The sequence below is a fragment of the Astyanax mexicanus genome, chromosome 11, assembly GCF_023375975.1.
Source record: "Astyanax mexicanus isolate ESR-SI-001 chromosome 11, AstMex3_surface, whole genome shotgun sequence".
Classification (NCBI taxonomy): Eukaryota; Metazoa; Chordata; class Actinopteri; order Characiformes; family Acestrorhamphidae; genus Astyanax; species Astyanax mexicanus.
Window position 1 is genome coordinate 8083193 of NC_064418.1, and position 21362 is coordinate 8104554.

The window sequence follows — 21362 nt, forward strand, 5'->3', positions numbered from 1 at the left end:
GTCCATAGTAGATATATAATGGGAAATGAGAACAGTGTAATTTTTTCTTTTCCTAAAAACAGAAAAAAGTAGTACCCTGATGTGATAATTATGGGTGGGTGATATGGCATGATATTTTAGGATATAATATTGTTCACGATATTAAAAATGTTGGCGATAATATAGTGAGATCACACTATATTCATGTCATATGCTATATTTGTTTGTTGACTACTTACTTACTTTAAAACATAATCTTGTTTAAGTGGGGAGACAGACTATAAAACTTAAATTTTAATTTCTGGAAAGTATTCTAGTTGGTGAGTTTGCTAGTGGTTGAGAGACAAAAGGAGGGTGGAGGGTCAACACTAAGGGGCTCATTCTCATCAGAAAAGGAGAAACCCTCATAATCAGGATCCTCCTCAACATCATTTTCTGTCTCAGACATAGTGGTAAAAAAAGATGTGAGAACACTTCATAATCAGAAAATATTTCTCTTTCTCTTTTTCCACACAGTAACACACGAGCACCTAAAGGAGCGAGGGCTCTTTGGCCTCCCTCCTCCCCCACCCGGGACCAACCCAGCCGAGTACTATCACCTGATGGCCAGCCACCGCAATCCCTATGGAGAGCTGCTGATGCAGACGGGGGCAGCAGCTGCAGCCGCCGCAGCAGCACATCTACCTGATTACATGAGCCCAGTGGACAGTGAGTAAACCTGCTTATTAAAACTCATTCAGGTCTGATTCATCCAGCCATTCACCTTGAGTTGATTTGTTCAGAATAAGTTTAAGAGTAAATATCATGCTGTCATAATTTAAGTACACAAATTAGTTTTCTTTAGGGGAGGGGGATTTTTTTTTTTCAAAATTTTCTTAGATTCATTCCGATTCGGACGCAGACGATTCTGAATCGATTTACTAATGCCAAAAATTGACCTGTAGCTAAGCATTTTGAATTCTGGGTACACATGTTGACCTCCTAGTTAACATGTTCTAAACTACGCATATTGATCTCATATGTCCCTCAAGTTGGTGTGTGTAAGTTTGCAGGCCTATTGAGCCATCCACTACTTTCATCCACTTCATTTTCCCTCAGACTGTCGATACAGAGTCGCTGTGCTGAAAACTCTCAGCCGCTCTCTCTCTCTGTTTCAATTTTCTCCCTCTCTCAATCATTCTCTCTATTTCAATCTTTCTTACTCTCTCACATTTTCTCTCTCCCCATCGCTCTATCTCTTTTCATCATTCTTATTCACTCGCCCACTCTCTCTCACTGTCTCTTTATCTCTCTCTCTCTCTTCACCTTATCTTAACCATATCTATGTTAAACACTGTTGATTTAGAATCAGTTCCATCCACACCTTAAATCTGCTTCTTTGAGTTCAAATGTAAAAATACCCATCTGGTCCCAGATAATAATAACACTGGGCATCTGGATGCGAGGAGCATTGGAGTTAATGAATGAGCGAGGGACGGGGTTGTGCTAATGCCAGAGCACACTCTCGCACCCCAAGCTGCGATGATGGAAAGATGGAAGCGCAATACACATACTGCAGACCAGTAATCTGAGTTATGGTTTGAGTTACAGGATGCGCCACAAGGCTCCCACTTCAAATGGCGGAGGATGTTTTGTTACATGTATATAAAGCATGACTCACAGTGAAAACTGTCTATAAACAAGAGCCTAGTCAGCAATTTATGAGATGTTCCTTCTGGGGCCTCTAATTCAGCCTGTGCAACAGGTGTGCTTTGTTATTATAAGTAACATCCTCGCTACACCTCCGCCATAACCTTAAATGGAGCGCCCTCAAAGAGAGACGGATTTTTATGGAGGGGGTACTGCAGGCTATGGCAGAGCTTTCATCTCTGCTCTTTGTTTCTGAAGCAGTGTTATGGCAGGTATGTAGCACTCTCCTGGTGCTTTGTAATGTGATCCAATTAGTCATGTTCTGTAGCTGTGAGGGTGCCTGATCTTTTAAGATGCCGACCGCTGGCTGGCACACCGAAAGACAGTGTTGCATTGTTAAGAAGATGCCCAGAGGCACCGGCCTCAGAACAACATGGCGTTCACTTGTAATGGTGTAATGCGCCGCAGCAGTGAGCCAGGCTGTAGAAAGAGGGTCTTCAGGTGAGCTGGGGTCTTCCTGGAACTGAACTAGACTTTGGATCTGATCCAGACCAGAGCGTCTACCTGAATGGATCCAAAGTGTTTGACTGCCTTATGAATGGCTAATAGTGTGTAAGGAGATGAACTATGGGGAAAATCAGCGAAATAAGTCAGCTTTAATCAAGCACTTTAGCTGGCACCGGCTCTTACACATATGCCACGAGTTTGATCCAGCACAGCCACCCACAGGAATCAGTTTATCCCTCTCCATTATGCCTGGCTGGTTCCGTGCCTGTGCTGCATGGATCCTCACGTCCTTGCAGGAAAAACGCACACTCCAGCATCTCACGTTGCATTTCGCAATTACTTCTCTGTTTGCTAATCAAATACGCGACTGCATGTTATCCGCAGGCCGTAAGGAGATGGTCACGAGGCACGAGGCCGCCCCGCGTCTGCGGCCGCTTAGCCCAGGCCTCCACCGAGCCTTAGTTTGTCTAGCGAAAAAACCTGTTTGCACAAACGCCCACAAACACCAACACAGTGCACAGTTTTCTCCACTGCCCCTGCCCGCGTCGTTGGCCTTCTCCGATGCCCGCATTGATGTGGTCTCACTCTGGGCACTGGCGGGTCCAGGCCTCTCTTCGCTGGCCCGCAGACACAGGGCCCTCTTTGAGACAGAGTGCCAGTTAATGGCTCGGCGGCCGGACCTCTACATAAAGGAGCCCCTTCAGCCGGGCGAGGGGCTGATAAATATGCATCACACAGCCCGTCGTTTGTCTTGGCATGGAGGGCAGATTAAATTCATATGCATATTTAAAAATCAATTTATGTACTAATAAATTCAGCGGACCCACCGCACAAGAGCGAGCCCTCGGTGAACCCTGAGCAGCGCTTCCCTTGTTTTCCCCGACAATTCCCCTTCCACTATTAGCCGACAGGAGGAGAGGATTTAAGTCAGCGCGTTCCTGTAAATGGGGATCGTTGTTGTAAAAATGAGAAATGCATGCATGGAAAATTCTGTGCACCGTCATTAGAGCCAACCTGCGCAACACTGTAAATTTCTCTGACAGCCTGCCATTTTAAATGCAATGGCGGGTTAAAAATCTGACATTAACTGGTGCACTGAGACACCAACTGGATTAGAAGCAGGCCTCAGTGTAAACTAGGCAAAACAGGTCAAAGTTTCCTTTTTGAACTTTCTTTTTTTATATATATATATTCCATATATCAGTGATGTATGCAATGTATGTGGTTACCAGTTACATGTTTAAATCACTGGGTCTTAAGAATGTGCCTGTTTTCATTGGAGAAAATGACATCATATTGTTGGATGAAAACATTATTTCTCTAAAATGAACTTTTCCAAATGTCATGAACTTTTAAGTGTGGATAACTTGTTGGTGCTACTTTGAGTTTTTTGTTTTTAGAACCACTGCCTTATCTCGATGAGACTGGCTCACTCCTGTACTGGATCATACAGTACATACATCATCATGCACAAATTGACATGTCGACATGTTGTTGACAGTTGATGAATGATGATAGAAGAAGCTACACATGAGCCTAAGGTCACCATGCCTACTTCCAGGTGACAGCTACTGGGATGTGAAGCCCCTGCATTGGGCTGTGGATAATAGCTGTGTTTTTTGGAGTGATGGAGCTGCATCTGTAATAGCGTTGAGATGAGTTGGACTAAAGTTTGAAGGTCAAGAAATAATCATCTAACATAAAATAATATCATATCATAAAATATAATGCTAATTGACTGTATTTGACTGAATAGTGACTGCTATAGACATGGAGGTCTACAAAGGGTGGAAAGTCCTAAAATGTTTTTTTTTTCTTAATTTCAGGAAGAAAACATATGAATAGTTAAAATTATGCTATATGCACATTTCATAACCAGTTAAAAAATATATGTATCTATATGTATATATATTCAAGCAGTCCATTTCCTTTCCGCTAACAGAATGGCCACTTGGGGGCTCAAAGAAAGAGGCTAACCCGTACATTTCTCTTTATAAAAGTCTTTGCCAAATGCTCTAAATGTAAATCTTTCATTTTTTTCTCAGTTGACTCCACGAGCTACAGATTTAATTAGTTCTTTCTTTTGACTTCAACCCTCATGGGCGCCAGGAGTATTTGCCCCAACAGGCCTCGGTGAAAAACAATGAAAAGATTCAGCGTCAGCCGTGAGAGTGTGCCTCGCTTAAATGCTCTAGTGCCGTGCCAAGTGCATGTCTGTGCCAATGGTGTGTACTTAACATGTTAATTACGGCCCTGCGTCTGACAGGACGACACGGAGAGCGAAAGCACAAGCTCTGCTAAAAGCAACATCGCCCCAGTCCCCCTCCCGGGCCAAGGGGTTTCCACCCAACAGCCACGTTCCTCAGGCCCTTTGTGTGCACGTACAGCAGATCTATTGCGCGTGCAGTGCTACGAGTGGTCTCACTCGCTGGTTTTGAATAGCCCAGGCTGGAAATGCTGGCCTTAAACCTGCGTGGATGGATGAATGAAAGCATAAATAAATAAAGCGGGCCCCGCCGCTAGCAGCAAGACCACGGATCACAGCCAGACACGGCCTGATACCAGAGAGACTGGGTTAATACGTTGAGCAGATGCTTTTGCGTTTGCCTTTGCTTTGCTTTTTGGCTGCACCATGCTCCCCTTACCCTGGCTTAGCACAAACAAGGTATGGAAGAGATGGAATGGTGTCTCTAATTGAGATGCTTCAAGAATAGCACTGTAAAGAGATTGAAAGGAAAGAAGTGGGGCTCATGGTGAACTCATTTGTTCATTTAATCTAACAAACTACACAAAAAGGAATTGTTAATGTATATATTTTGTATTTGGTACAAAAATAGTAGACTGACAGTAGCATTTTACATAGTAAACTTTGATTCACGTGTCATTCCTTTATGTTCGAGCTTTTGAAAACTCCATATTTAAGGTTTAATTCAGTACTTATTGTATATAGTTCACTAGTCAACAAATTCATCACAACGTATCTTTATGGAGATCCTGGTTTCGACATATTTCGAGCAAGCTTTCAGAGCAAAACTAGAAAACACAACTTCTTCACTTTAAAAGCCCATCATAAATGTATTCCCTTGGCTAGTCCAAAATATCTCCTACTTCCGAAAATAGTCCTGCACATGCAGCAAAGAGTAAAGGAAAAGTGGGATTTGTCACCCAGAAACGTACTGTAAGAGGCTTTAACAATGTAAATATTGAGTATTTAATAAGTGTCTGCTCTAACTGTAAGTAAATATACTATACATCCTAACACACAAACACGTATAGACTGTGAAGGGAGTCTGAGACCTGGGGGACATCTGTTGCCCTGCCTCTCTAATAAAATGCACTCATAGCATTAGTCAGATTTACCAGAAAAATAAACCCTCGCCCATTCCAGCTCTAAGCGCTACATTTGCCATGTTGCCAAAAGGCTCAGGGAGGGAAGGGTTGAGATCTGCTCTCGTGCCAGGATGCCTCTGTAGCTTTCGGAAGGTCTGTTTCACCGCGGTTCAGGGTCAAGTGCTGGAAGTCTTTATGGCCGCTTTAGCTATAGTTGGCTTGCTATAGTTGCTGGCTGCTAGCAAGTACATAAACAAGCCTTAAACCAACCACCAGAACTCTCCTGCTTTAGGAGCACAGCTTACTCTACACCTCCATCATACTCTACTACTGACTCTGACTCTACTGACTCAGACCTCCAAAACCCAGTCGTACCAAAAGGGTCATCCACAAAAGGTGCAGGATCCGTGGCCGCTTGTCAAGCCCTGCCAGGCCAATGCTAGCTTGGCATCTCAGCCCCAGGAGGCCAGTGGCGCACAGAGTAATGGCTGGAAGCGGAGGGGCGATCAGAGGATTAACACCCACCAATTGCATTATTCCGAACCGCCACAAAAGGCATCCCAATTAAAGCAGCGCGACAGATGCCTACAATAATTGCCTCCTCTTTTGTAAACGTGCCGAGAGTGCCTGTAATTTTAAAGCCATATATCAGGCCAGCTCCCCAATTAGAGCGGCCCTGCCTCTCCTCCCTCCCACCGGGGCCGTGGGGCTACCTCGGCTCGCGGCAGCCACCCAAAAGCCGCACGGCACCGCACATCTGCTTTAGCACCCTTGCAGGGACCTGCACACCCCTAAATTAGAGCCACATCGCCTATAAAAACAGCCCATCCCACAGTGCGTGGGCCCCTGTGACCTCGGGGCAGGCGAGACACAGCTCTGCCCTCCAGGCGCTGCCCTCGCTCTGGAGGAGGCGAGCGACTCTGAGCACTCGCCCTCCGAACCGTACGAATGCTGCGAGGCGAAGGTTAACAGGCCTGATTGACGACAGCATTGAGTTCGTCTCTCTGTTTGTCTGTTTGAAGACAACAGACAAAGATCTGCACATGTGAATTCCTAAATTCCCGCTGGCACAAGTGTTTTTTGTGCCGTCCGCAAACAACTGCATTATCTAGGCCTGCAAATCACGGACGCTTTGTTCCACCTTACGCCAGCACTCTCACACAATACTAATGATACGTGACGCGTTCATCATCTTCACAGAGGAGCATTCCCGAGATGCGTTTGTTGTCTTTGCCAGCTCTTTCATAGATACCTCTATAACAGTTCTCTACATTTGGGTAGCCTTGAGGGTTTCTGTTGTGTGTGCCTCGCATGTTACGTGTGAATGATTTGCAATGGAACTATGGAGAAATTGAGCCAATTTCTAGAATTTATTTATTAAAACTAATTTTATGATAAATGGACCAATAGAAATGCTCCAAATTTACTTGTAATAACATTATTTTTAAATGATTTTCCTTTTTGAGACATTTTAGAAAATATTTCAGCTGATATATAAAATGTGCAAAGCTTTAAGGCACCAGGTTGTTAAAGCTGTCCTAATTTGTGTCTAGTATTATTTAAAGCAATCAGAAAGCACCTGGTTTGAGCTGGTGTTGCAATTGAACTGTCTGGAGGAGAAAAAATAGAATTTTCTTTTAAATTTAGCTAGTTTTTTTAATATTCTGTATCTGTTTTAAAGTGATTTGATGTTTTTACACATAAAGGCAATTTTATTGCAATGTAATATGCTTTAAATATGCTTTATGTCCTAAGGTGTTTAAAACATTTGCAAATTAATTTAATACTAATAGATAGTAACTAGTAAGTTAGTAACTCTCGGGATATATTGAGCTCACTTTTTTCAATTTTCCTGTACAGTCAACTTCTGTTTAGCTCCAGTCGTTCCTACGGAAGTTATAAGGAGTGTTTCAGCCTTGTGCATGTAGCAGCATTGATATAGTAGCAGGGGCTGTCTGTTCAAATGCAATTATAAAAAAATTAACTTAACTACCAAATAAATGGGCCTTTTAAAGGGCGGAGTACCTGAACGGCAGCTGGCGGGAGGCTCGAAAAGGCCTAACTTTGAAATGTCAGTGGAAGTGGCGTTTGGTGTGAGTGACATGCATGTGTTTGTGAGGAGTCATTATTAGCTTCCTGCAGCCAGCACCTTTGGTGATGCCCCCTGAAGGGCGTAATGGCCTTCTGCTCTGTGTCCACACACTCCCTTGCTAATGCACAGCACCTGTTGGGCACTGAGCAGCTGGACCAACACACACACACACACAAACACACAAATCAGTGCACTAATAAGCGAAAAACTGCAGTTAAACAATCAAAGAGCACCATAAGCAAAACACAGAGTTTGTCAACCTGGCATCATCAGTTATGTATGTATATATTTATCTGTGTATGTCTATATTTATATTTATATATATCTGCATGGTACCTAAGAAGGTAAATGCTGTTCTTCTTTAAAACAGACATTACAATCTGGTGGGGAAGAGTTTTTTTTTTCAACTGCTTAAACATAAATTTGTTAACTAGGCTGTTTTTTTGTTTTTTTTTATTTAAACGACCAAACTGCACAAACACTCATTTATATAAGCAGATTATTGTCTAACCAACTGTAACACACTGCTGTTCAAACTGTAGAAAATGTTTCACATGCACAGACATATTTGCAGATCAATCTATCAATCAACCTTTATTAAAATCAGGTATTTAATCAAGTTATCAAGCTAAAATAAGGAACTTCTTAACAAAAGAATAAGAAATAAATACTAAGAGCATTAGAAAAAACAAGCAAACAATATAAGATTTAATTAAGAATAAATTAAATAATTTGGAACAATAGGATAAGTGGACAGGCTAAAATGTAAACCAGAAAATAAAAGTTAAAAGGCCAAAAATAATAAAAAAAAAAAACATAAAAAATATGTAATTTATATTTATATTACAAATGTAAAATATGTAATTTATTATTTTTCACCAATGCAGTCAGTGCAACATATTTACAGATATATTTACATGTGAATGTGAATTTACATGTGTTACGAGTGAAAAAAAGCAGTTAATTGAGTTGTGCAGAAAACGATATAAAGAAAAAGTCGAGAGGCTCACCTGTGTTATTTATAGAGCTTAATTATTCCTGATTGAAGTGGAAACAATTAACCATTGAGGTGTTTGTGGTCAGGTGGCTCATGTGATTTTAAATAGCAGGCTTTTTATATAGAAATATATCAGATTGTATCAGCTGGTTTGAATTGTAAAATGTGTGTAAAGCAGAAGCAGAAAATGTGTTTCAGTGTTGAGAAGAAACTTGAGAAAAATTTATACCCTCTGTTTGTGTCAGTTTAAATAGTTTAAATAGTTGTACGCAAACACATCATTTTAGTGCGTTAGCAACTGGAAAAAACTATAATAATAATACCACTAAAAAAACAGTAGTGGAAGCTTCATGATCTGATATGTTCTGGAGAACAAGCGTGGCCTACCAAGCAGGAGTAAATTGTGTTCTGAAATTGTTGAAGTTGTTAAATTGCCTCTATTTAGCATGCTGCAGTGCCACGGGCTCGGTGAGATTGGTATCAATGTAATTACTGTAAACGATTGCGCTGATTAATTATTCATAGTGGGCTGTGAACGTGCAGCAGAGTGGGAGCGATCTTAAAGATAAAGGAGGTGAAGCAGACCTTCTCCTTCTCCCCCTTTTTTTGCACATAGCCCCCATACTCAAAGCACTGAGGGGAGGTGAGGGAATAGAAGAGCACAAAGAAACTAAAGAGTCTTCTGCAGGCACTGAGAGTTCACGTTTGTGTTTTTTTGTGTTTCTTTCCCACACAGTGTCTCGTTTCCCCAGCCCCAGACTGACGCCCAGGCTGAGCCGGAAGCGGGCGCTCTCCATCTCGCCCATGTCGGACGCCAGCATTGACCTGCAGACCATGATCCGCACCTCTCCCAACTCTCTGGTGGCGTACATCAATAACTCGCGCTCCAGCTCCAATGCCAGCAGCTCTTACGGGCACCTCTCCGTTGGGGGCATAAGGTACAGGAAAGCCCAGATTCACATCTGATACCGTTTGATTACAGTAACTACTGTCATTCATACGCTACCATTCAGACTATTCATACATCTCTAAAAAAAAAATAAAGAGACCACTTCAGTTTCTGAATCAGTTTTCAGTCTGATTTTGCTATTTATTGGTATATGTTTGAGTAAAATTAACATTGTTGTTTTATTCTATAAGCTACGGACATAAATATAAAAATAAAAATAAAAATATTGTAATTTAGAGCATTTATTTGCAAAAAATAAGAAATGGCTGAAATAACAAAAAAATGTAAAGCTTTCAGACCTCAAATAATGCAAAGAAAACAAGTTCATATTCATAAAGTTTGAAGAGTTCAGAAATCAATCTTTGGTAAAATAACCTTTTTTTTAAATCACAGTTTTCATGCAACATGCTTGGCGTGTTCTCCTCCACTAGTCTTACACACTGATTTTGGATAACTTTATGCCTTCACTCCTGGTGCAAAAATTCAAGCAGTTAAGCTTGGTTTGATGGCTTCTTCCTCTTGATTATATTCTAGAGGTTTTCAATTTGGTAAAATCAAAGAAACTCATCATTTTTAGGTGGTCTCTTATTTTTTTCCAGAGCTGTATACTAGTCGTGTATAACATCATAGGTATATCAATCTAAATAAATCTAAATCTGAAAAATCTATAGTTGTTTCCGTAAAAACTTTCCTTGAAGCGTGCTGTGATGCTAACCGGTGATGCAGCTGCAGCAGCAGCTGTTGGAAAAGAGGTGGTAGAGGCACGTGGGGCATTGCTAGTGATGTGGGGGATAATCAGCATAGCTAATTTGAGGAGAAAATATATATATATATATATTAAAATAGTAATTATTTTATATAATTGTTAACTTCCAAACTTTAAAAAGTGTAATAAAATGAGAAAAAAATATTTTGACAACAGCTTAATTCTAAACTCTCTTTCCAAACCCTCAGTCCGTCCTTCACCTTACCGTACCCCATCACACCAGTGGCGTACCAGCAGCTCCTGTCCCAGCAGAGAGGGCTGAGTGCGTTTGGCCATACTCCTCCCCTCCTGCAGCCCTCGCCCCCCTTCAGCAGCCGCCAGCAGCCCCTGGGAGGAGCAGCAGCTCACAGCACTAGCAGCAACCCCAGCACAGAGGCCAACCAGGTGAGCAAACCATGAGAAGAAGATACTAGAACTAGAAGACAGCATGCCAAGCTTCAAAACTTTACAAAAGCAGGGCATTCATAATGTAAACATTTTTATGGCGTTTTCACTCCTGTACTGTGTTTCTATGGCCCAGATCAGCTAAAGCAAATCATGGCTAGATGAAGTTTTCCATAAGAGTGTAAAGAAATACTTATGACAGCAACAGTAAATGTATTATATATTATACATGCACTAATTTTAGAACTGCTTATTCATATATACAGTATTTTTTCAATCAAATTCCAGCATCCTCCTCCTGTGATGTGTTTTCCGTTCACCGTCCAAGACTCTAAGTGTTGCTTCCACCTCCTCTATCACCCCCATGTAAACATTATGGCCGCCCAGAATGTAAACTTCCTCCAACTCTCTGACCCACTCTCATCATAACCAGACCAGACATCCACCAGATCCATTTTCATTCCATTTCTGTTTCACAACCACAAAACACTCAAACACACACTCACACTCAAACACTCTGCAGCGGTGATGAGAAACACATTTCCCCCACATTTCAACAAAACCATCTCAGAATTATTGAGTTATTGAAAACATTGCCCTGCACTGTACTAGAGTGGTTGGTACCAATCAAACCCCAATCCTCCCACACCCCCACAAACTTTTTTTCCTTTTCTTGCATCTCCAAGGACAGACTTTGTGCTCTGAGATCTTCTGTGTGTTACGTTAAGAATTCATCTAAGGATCAAAGTCCGCGGCCGCTCTCTGCGGGCAATAATTTCTCCCTTTTCATATTTCCATCTGACGGATGCAAATAGGGCAGTCTAAACTGTTTAGTCTCCTCGGCGGGTCACTTTGTGAAGGATGGGATCTGGAGCACAGCGCCTCTGCGGCTCTGAAATCCCGGCATCGCTGCCAGCAGACGCGGTGCCGACACCGTGCCTACGAGATAATTCTCGATGACTCTCCGTTTCATTTCGCGGTTCTCTCTTTCTTTCTTTCCCACTCCTTTACCAACCACCATCTCTTCTTTCTCTTTTCTCAGAACGCCGGAAGTGACTCAGCTGTCAGCAGCACAGTCAATCCCATGATCACCAAGAAGTCAAAGGTGAAGACAGAATTGGACGGGATGCGCCCCATCTCCCCCTGCTCTCAGGTACTGAATAACACAAGGATGTATTTTAGGGTTCAAGGCATCAACCATGTACCTTGCAGCTTAATTTAGGGCATGTCAGTGTGTTTTTGCTATCGGTCGGGCGGGAAAATTACACTTTGCGCAGTTTAAAACAACTTAAAACAAGTACATGAAAGCCATGTACTAATTCTCTGGGCTTTTCTGTGATGTGAAATAAAACAATCAGTGTGTCGCTTGCCATTCCCTTTAAGAGCCAGGTGCGCTCTGACTTTGGCAAATTGCTATTTTAACCTCACAGCGCTTCTCCGCTTCTCAGCTGTGAAGAGCAGCTCACTTTTGGGAACGGCAGTGTTATTTTATTGTATGACGGGTGGAATGCTGGCATGTCCATGGTGTTGGATTAACAAAAGACGTTCTTCTGAGATGTGCTTATTGTCTCAACTTAATATGTAGGATTATTCTTCTTTATCATATTATCCACTTTGGCTAATTTTTTTTTGCTTAGAAAAAAACAAAAACAGTTGGTAACCTTAAAATATATATTCTTAAATATTATAAACACCTTACACTAATCTTAGGAAAGCTTCAGAAATACACAAACTTGTCCTCGCTCACCAGAACCTTCCTAAGATTTTTTTTTTTGTTCTTGAGAAAAGTCTACCTCATATTCATGTTGTGTTTTACGTTCAAACAGCAGAATCGTTTACAGATCTGCTCTTATGTTGATGGATCTCATTGTCTCCACTGTCAAAACCCAAATATGAAAACACTGCTGAAGGACAGAATCTGTGTAAAACTGGGTCAGTTAGTATAAAGAAGTTCGTAAGAATTTATTTTATAGAACAGGTGGTGAATAAGGTCTTCTCTTTGTAATTTATTCTTAGTGTTTATATAAAGATTCTTAGGAAAGATTTTGTGAATCTGGGCCCAGATCAGGGCTTATATGGACAATAGGCTTCATTTCCCCCTTCTTAAAATAGGTGGACACTATTATTCAGAAATTATTCTTCAATTTACATTTTATGTATATTATATAAGATGAGTGACATGGATAACACAAAAGAGTGACATGGATAAGTTTTCTTCAATGAACGTACAGTAAAAGTTAAATATGTTAATGTTGTTTTTTAGTTTATACATACATTAGTAAATTAGTAAGTTTTTCTTTACATATGTATCACAAGTTATATATTTAATGTAGTAAATGCTTGTGACACTCATCTCTTCACCTAAAGAGGCCTTAAACCCTAAACCTGAATGAAAACATATCAGTCCTGCTTACAATTTCTATAAAATTTTCCTAACCTTTAAAAAACGCTTTTATTGCTGTAATTTCCACCTCTACAGTGCCCTCGCTTGTTTCAACTGTGCTATAGGCGAGGATGCTATGTCTGTGTATTTTGGTACACAGCTATCAGAGGCACAATAGGTAGAGCCCAATCAGCTCTATCTTTTGCCCCGCCCCTAAACCCATACATCACCCAGTGCTCCTCCCAAACTGCTTCTCCCATTTTTTTTTTTTTTTTTTAAGCATTTTTCAAACTTAAGCTAAGGATGGTGGGGGTGATGGGTTGTTCCTTTAGTATCCTTTAAGGGTTTCTCTGCATCTTTATCAGATTCCACAGTACATAGACGGAGAAAAACTTCCACCTTTGACGAGTCACAGACTGTCCATTTCCGCTCTCAGCCCGTTGCTGTAAACTATGCCAGGCTGCGGTGTCAGAGTGACAAATCAGCTAAACATTAGCGTGGTCCGAGGAGGCTTTCTCCCACTCTCTCTCTGTCTCTGTTTCTCCCTCTTTACTCATAACTCTCATCCCCTCTTTCTGCTCACCCTTGCTCTCAAATCTCTCACTCCTTCCCTGGTTCTGTTGTTTTCTTTTGATGAATTTGCAGCTCCTCTCACGCACAGTGACACTACGGCAGTATGATGCATGGCGACGGGTGCTGAGTGCGATCACAATGCTGTTGGGAATTGATGAGGATGTGTGTGTGTATGTGTGTGTGTAGCAGTACAGATAGGAACATGCTGGAGTCAGCATGGAGGGAGAAACTCCTGTTTTGGGACTGCTTTGCTGTTTCTTATGGTCACACATGGCTTTAGAGCCTTGAAACTACTTCAACCATTAACTATGCTAATGCTAAACAAACCCATTCCTTTTTAATTTAGCATTTTTTAAAAACACTATCAAACACAACGAGCACGTAGACGGGAGGTATTGGATGTGGCCGAAAAGCATTCCATTTGCTCACCACATTAGAGAGGGTTTGGACCATTTAAGTTTAATGCAGGAATCATTAGAGCCTCAAAAGCGTGCTGAACGTTCCCAGACCCCAGCAGAAAAGTGGGTTACTTACTAAACAGCTCCGGAAACAGGGCTGAGATTCATACGGGGCTAAATGAACACCTGCAAGAATTTAGCTCTGCACCCAAGAGTCTAAAAACAAAAAAAGGCCTCGCTTGCTTGTGTTCTAACTTTAGTGATCAGGTTATAGGTTGCACAGTAGGTTCTGGATCAGCAGCAAATAGTTTCCCAATGGGCTCCCGAGTGGCTTTCTAGGTGTTGGCCCTATCATCAGGAGATTTCAGATTCATTCACAGGTGTTGTTGAGTCCCAGCAAACAAAGTTGGACTCTCTGGTTGAGTAGGTTGGCCCTCCTTTTCACTCAGTGTAGCATTACTTTGTGTAATGCTAGCCAACACGGCCAGTGTGTAAAAGAACTGGCAGTTAGTGTTCTCCTCCAAGCGTGTTTAACAGTTCTATGGTGTTAAAAAAAAGTATGGTGGTTGGCTTCATGTGGTTTGGTGGAAGCACATGGTAACGTTAACCCTCCTATCAATTCAGGTAGAACCTTTTTTGCCCCATATTCAATGCCCCATAGTTCTTTAACATTAGACTGGGTGCAATCACATGTGTTTATCCAGTTTATCAACACTTATGTATAAAACATACTGTCCCAGACATTGACTGGAGATTCATCCTTTTCCACAGGACCATTTGGAGCTGAGAGAGGAGATGGATAAGGATGAGTGCAAGCAGGAGCCAGAGGCCATTTACGAGACCAACTGCCACTGGGAGGGCTGCTCTAAAGAGTACGACACACAGGAGCAGTTAGTGCATGTAAGTCATTCCACAGTTCTCACAACATCTCATCTCCAAAAAGCTCAACTAATCAGTGGAGTATGGGATTTAAGTCTAAATATTCAAATATTGTAAATATACAACTTAAAAGATCAGTTATTACTTCATAGAACATTTATTATGCTGTTTATATATAACAAAATGGTAAAATATATAAACAAAATGGTATACCCATTCAATCTGCCACTCACTATCAGGCCTTGATCAGCCCTCAAACTCTTTCTTACATTGCATGCTGGCCAATGTTCAGTGTGACACCAGAGCCATTTTAAGGCATAAAAAAATACAGTTATTCCTATCCCCATTTGGAAGATAGATTATCACAATACAATAGCTAATACAGCAGAGAAGCTATGCCACTTTCGTCTAAAAGAAGCATATAAAGCATATTAAAAAATAAAGCATATTACAGTGTGTAATATTAACAGCCGTTTCGAAACAAGATACACTGTTCTAACTAACTAACTGTTCTACTTCATTACTAGCATTGACCGTCGCAGAATTTAAAGGGGCACTCACACAGTGTGTCATTGCATTCAGTTCATAACCAGTCATTGTCTTGAAGCCCATGGTCATCTTGGAGCCTGGGGCAATTGATTGGTTTGCTTGCCTTGTTGCAACGGGCCTGGGTAACACCTCACAACTTATCAACAGTACAGGTGGGGGGATTATATATTAAATAGTAACATGGATACTAATACACTAGCATTCTAACTAGTACTTTTTGTCTCACAGTTTCTCTATTTTATTGTTTAAAAAAAAACAAAAATATTCAAGTAAATAATGAACTCCGCTTCAGAAACTACAAAAGATTTTTTTAAAGAATTTTCACAATTTTCACAATTTTTTTTACCTGTCTTTTCATTTTTCTTTGGCAAACCAGTCACATCCACTCTCGGAGTCTCGGACGACCGCCACACATAATTAGGAACATAACATGTTATAGATCTGAAGCTGAAAAGTCTAAAGCCCTCCCTCATTAAGTCCAGTTCGTTAGAGACTGATTCAGGCAGTGCTGTAACTGATCGCTTCCTGTTGCTGACACGTGTGGGGTTAATGAGCATGTCCATTTCCACAGGGGTGCGAGCAGTTGTTCTGGAGCCTTCTCATCTCACACAGACACACACACACACATTCACTTCCATAGGTTCTCGTGGCCCCTCTCCCTCTCTCTGCGTGCCCCCTTGGCCCTTGACCTTGCCTGAGGCCCAGCAGTAAATCCGTCGTCATGCTAGCAGTTCTGGTGTGGATCTCCCCTGCCGTAGCACCTCAGAACAGCACTCTGTGATTAACGGCTTGTTCTCCGCAATGTGACACACACACACCCATATACATACAGACACACACACATACAGTGTTTGTCAGTCAAGACTTTCTGGCCAGGACCTTGCCCAGAGCACAGGGCCAAAAAAAAGGCTTAGAGGTCAAAAGGAGTAGCCTCTGATCCTGTTCCCATTTCAGACAGGCCAAAACTAAAGGAGCCTGAAAGTAGTACCAGTACAAGTGCATGCATGTCGCAAGTCTCCGAGTTTTTGAGTCTCTGATTCTCTGAAAAGAGCCTTATTCTATCAGTAATGTGAGGCATTGGGTTTCTAAACAACCCATGTGGGCAATTACACTGCCAGAAGTACAAACACATTGCGTCTCAAGTGGTTGCAGATGAGCAGCTGTGCAGGAATGACATGGCCCTTGTCTCGCAATAATTCGATTTCTGAGAAAGTGGATTGGATGGTTAAGGAAAGGGAGAGCAAGTGGAAAGGGTATAATTATTGGCATGGAGGGGGGAGGTGGGGTAGAAGGAGTTGTGGAAATATTGTGTTTAGAGACCAGAGCAACAAGGCCTGCACCTCCTCCGAACACGCCCCCTTTTTGCTCCTTCAATCTGGGCTTTTTCCATGCAAACTAAATTACACCTTAAGAAAGCAAAATAATGGCATGGGTTTTATTTTATTTGTTCTAAGTGATCATTCTCTGCGACTCTAAATTATGGTTTTAGCTCGGGATGAAGAGCATAAAGCTGAAATTGGAAGTACATTCCTAGCCACACACAAGCTGATCTCTGTAAAAAAAAAAAAAAAAAGAAAAAAGACAGCAGAGAAAGGAGGAAAATCATTCCTCAACTATGTGTGAGAATAAACAGTGTCAGTATCCTTAGATCATCCTGTTCTTCGCTTTTATCACACAAACCATCCACCCATTCACTCACAGTGTAGAGAGAGAGAGTTCAAGTTCAGTATAATAATCAGCTCTTTTAATTATTAAGTTCACTGTGGTGGAAATCAAAGAGAATGCTCTACAGGAGCGCTCTGCAGTATCTCACTATCTTTTAGTCTGAGACATCAAATTGACAGGAACTGGCTCATCATTGTGTATTAGATCACCAGAATCATGTCAGGTCTTGGTAATAGATACTGATAGATTTTGTGATCAGAGATGGGGGATTTCTGCACCCTCAGGTGTGAAGAACCCTCTTTACAGCCATGTCTGCTATCAAAAGAGATTCCATCTCACTCTAATGCAAGTCTAAAAAGTGCAGCCCGAACAAATATCTGACTCTATTGTTCCGGCGTGATGAATTGAATGTTGAGCGCCCCTTTGACAGATGACCGCGAGAGTGTTAAAGTGCAACCTGACAGAGCCTCTTCTCTCCTTACAGCACATCAATAATGACCACATCCACGGGGAGAAGAAGGAGTTTGTGTGCCGCTGGGACGAGTGCTCGCGAGAGCAGAAGCCCTTCAAGGCCCAGTACATGCTGGTGGTGCACATGCGGCGCCACACCGGGGAGAAACCTCACAAATGCACAGTAAGAGCCAGAGCAGGGGTCAACAGTCCTCTGCGTTCACTCACTCTGGAGAGGCCTCAGGTCTCCTCTCTCCAACATCTGCTCATGTTCCTCTGCAGACTGATACAACAGTTCACGTTTTTATATTCACTGAAAGATTTCCAGATTTTTTTTACTTTACAGAAGCCACGGTATGCTCAGTGTCCTTCTTCTATTTTAGTTTTTAGCTTAAAACTGGAGTCTCAATGCTAAAGTTGCTAACAAACACTGGAAGTCAATAATCACCCAATAATCATCTTTTAAATAATAAAACTGCAACTTTTTCTCAACCCACTCAAACCTCATTAAAGCTCATTAAAGTCTACATTATACAGCTCTGGAAAAAATAAGAGACCACTTCAGTTTTTGTATCAGTTTCTCTGATTTTGCTATTTAAAATGAGAAATGGCTGAAATAAAAAAAAAAGATGCAGAGCTTTCAGACCTCAATTAATGCAAAGAAAACAAGTTCATATTCATAAAGTTTTAAGAGTTCAGAAATCAATATTTGGTAAAATAACCCTGGTTTTTAATCACAGTTTTCATGCATCTTGGCATGTTCTCCTCCACCAGTCTTACACACTGTTTTTGGGTAACTTTATGCCTTTACTCCTGGTGCAAAAATCCAAGCAGTTCAGTTTGGTTTGATGGCTTGTGATCATCCATCTTGATTATATTCCAGAGGTTTTCAATTTGTTAAATCAAAGAAACTCATCATTTTTAAGTGCTCTCTTATTTTTTTCCAGAGCTGCAGATGTGCAGAATAGTACCCGTGGTTTAGAGCACAGTTTTATTTACTGTGAGCTATAAAACAAACAAAACTACTTGTTGTTTGCCAAGTGCCAAGTGTTTGTTAGCAACTGTAGCCACGTGTCTCCAGTTTACAACTACAGAAGTGGGTTTATTGGAAATATGCGGTAAATAACTCCTTACAAAAAGGTCATTAAACACCTCTTTACAAGTATGTATGGCTGTAAACATTATTTTTAATTGTTTGAGAACCTTAACCATCATCAAAGAAGTAAAATTAATTGAAAAGCTGCATTTAAAATCATTCCACAACTATACAATGAAGAAACTCTTTAGGGATTTCCTGAGTGTCTACTGGTCAGTTTTACAGAAAACATACAGATAGGCAAATAAATTCCCCAGGTAGACATGTAGCAAGAGGTAGAGATGAGTTTCTTTACTGTGCTGCATTATTGTAAAGTTAAATAGAAAGATCTAGGAACATCAGTTCAATGTTCCTGTGATTTTGTGGAGCTGAGAGGGTTAAAAGTAGTATATTATCACATCACGGCATGTAAAAAAAACTCATATCTCTGAAATAGATATAGGAATACTTTAAGAGAGGCCAAAAAACATTTAGAAACATTCGTTGGTTTCAGTGGATGTCATTGTCAGAATTAACACTTTGTCAAATATTGAAAAATAGCAAAAATGAAGAGACAAGGTTTTTGTATTGTATTCTTAATACTGCAGCAAAATAGCATGGCCTGAGTGCCTTATCCACTGGGTCTGCATGGGAAAAAAACACACCAATTCAGTACCTTGAGCTCTTAGCTTCAAATCATGTTTTATTAGCTAGAGATCACATTAGAAACACAACCTTAGAAAAAGGTGCATTGTGCTGATTGACAAGACAGAGACATAATTAAAGCTTGAAGAAAAGACAGGTCCATGCAGCCAGTGTATCCTATTCCCATCAGAGTATTCTTCTTTAGACCAGCAGTGAGGGGAACAGAGGCTTTGACTCTTATAATCACTTTAGCAGGAGGTATGATTTGATCTTGTTGTACACCAATGACCAATTACCTGGTCAAATCAAGCGCTCTAGACATGTGCATGTTATAAATACAAAAGAATTCTTAATTTTTAATAACAAACATGAGAGCATCAGTCAGTGGTGTAATACCTGCAATACCGCAGACTTCATTAGTTTTGATGTGCATATCTGATGGTTAGTGTTGTACCATGCTTTAGCATCTTCATCTCTGTTTACTCCCTAGTTTGAAGGTTGCTCCAAGGCTTACTCCCGACTGGAGAACTTGAAAACCCACCTGAGGTCCCACACAGGAGAGAAACCGTACGTGTGTGAGCACGAGGGCTGCAACAAAGCTTTCTCCAATGCCTCAGATCGAGCCAAGCACCAGAACCGTACACATTCAAACGAGGTACTGATTATGTCTTTCATCTTTACAGATTAAATTTCAAATTAAATATCTGGCCAGATATACATTTTTAACGTATAACGTTTAAAAATTCATTCATTCATTCATATTGGCTTCCTTTCTTGTTGGATGCGCTGGATGTTTTTTCTGATTGAATTGAGGATTAAATTAAGGATTTTTCACCTGTTCTCATGTTTTGTTGATAAAAATGAAATCCATGCACTAATTATTTTTCATTCTCCTGCAGAAACCATATGTGTGCAAGATCCCAGGTTGCACCAAGCGCTACACAGACCCCAGCTCTCTCAGGAAGCATGTAAAGACTGTTCATGGTCCAGAAGCGCATGTCACAAAGAAACAGCGTGGTGATGCTCCAACGAAACCTCATCCTCCTAAAGGGAATGGAGAAAGCGATTCCAGCACTAAGCATCCTGGGAGAGGAACAGACGGGTCAGCTGAAGCTAACAGCACTACCAGAGGTGTGGAGGACTGCCTGCAAGTGAAGTCTATCAAGACAGAGAATACAATGGTAGGAATGCTAATTCACTGACTGTTCGATACTAAACATAGTGGGTGATTTAGTGGCATGCTTATTTAATACCTTGTGCCCTACCGTACACAATGCTCATTGCTAACTTGAATTTAATAAATCTACAAAATACATCTGCACATGGTGGTCTGAGAATGAGGTGTGTTCAGGTAAATTTGTAGTGTGTTTCTTTTTCTTGGCCATGGGAAAGTCGGTCAGTGCGCCACTGACCGATTAAAACCCTGACAACAGTCAGTAGTGAGCCACCCAATCCTATCTTAGCCATGCAGGAGCGCCGTGCACATTGCAAGCACCCAGAACACGTACACCCCTGCTTATTACACACACACACACACACACACACACACACACACACGGATGCGCTTCAGCATGCAAATCCAGCTTTTACATTGACAAAAAATACAGAATAAAATAACATTGCTCTTCCATTAAATTACCTGCTGGCCTACCTTCACAACCTGAATGCGCTGTGCTGTTAAAATATCAACGTGCCAACGTGTCAGAGCACACCTGCCTCTTAAGGGGAATGATATCTGGCACATTGATTGGTTTATTTCACGTCACACCCAAAAACACCCTTGATTAATTAAGAGAATTAGTACACGCCTTTTGCGCATTTCGAGCTGTGCAAGGCGTATTTTTTGCACTCTCTTAAGATACCAAAGACACACAACACGGTTCTAAATCCACAATTGACCAGTGCGCAATAGATCCCTAAAATTGGGTCCTTTGTCTTAAAATAAGCGTATGTCATGCTACTTATTTAATATACTATAGAAATGTACTAATTCTTATGCAGTACTGTCTTGCTTTATTAACTAACACTTACCTGGTTGACTCTTGAATGCCTCTCATGCTTTAAATCTAATGGACAGACTTTGCTCAGGTGAGCGTGTCTTGCTTTCTCTTG

At 41.2% G+C, this 21362-nt stretch overlaps 1 protein-coding gene across 2 annotated transcripts in view; it reads left to right on the forward strand.

Annotated features, from left to right (window-relative positions):
* gli2a (GLI family zinc finger 2a) overlaps positions 1 to 21362 on the forward strand; it is an 89727-nt gene that overhangs the window by 63109 nt on the left and 5256 nt on the right. For both annotated transcript variants that reach the window (XM_007227911.4, XM_022680554.2), the window contains exons 5-12: positions 496 to 687; positions 9271 to 9472; positions 10438 to 10633; positions 11676 to 11786; positions 14759 to 14887; positions 17565 to 17714; positions 19741 to 19905; positions 20150 to 20431. In XM_007227911.4, coding sequence (XP_007227973.3) covers positions 496 to 687; positions 9271 to 9472; positions 10438 to 10633; positions 11676 to 11786; positions 14759 to 14887; positions 17565 to 17714; positions 19741 to 19905; positions 20150 to 20431 — 1427 coding nt within the window. The remainder of the gene's footprint in view (positions 1 to 495; positions 688 to 9270; positions 9473 to 10437; positions 10634 to 11675; positions 11787 to 14758; positions 14888 to 17564; positions 17715 to 19740; positions 19906 to 20149; positions 20432 to 21362) is intronic.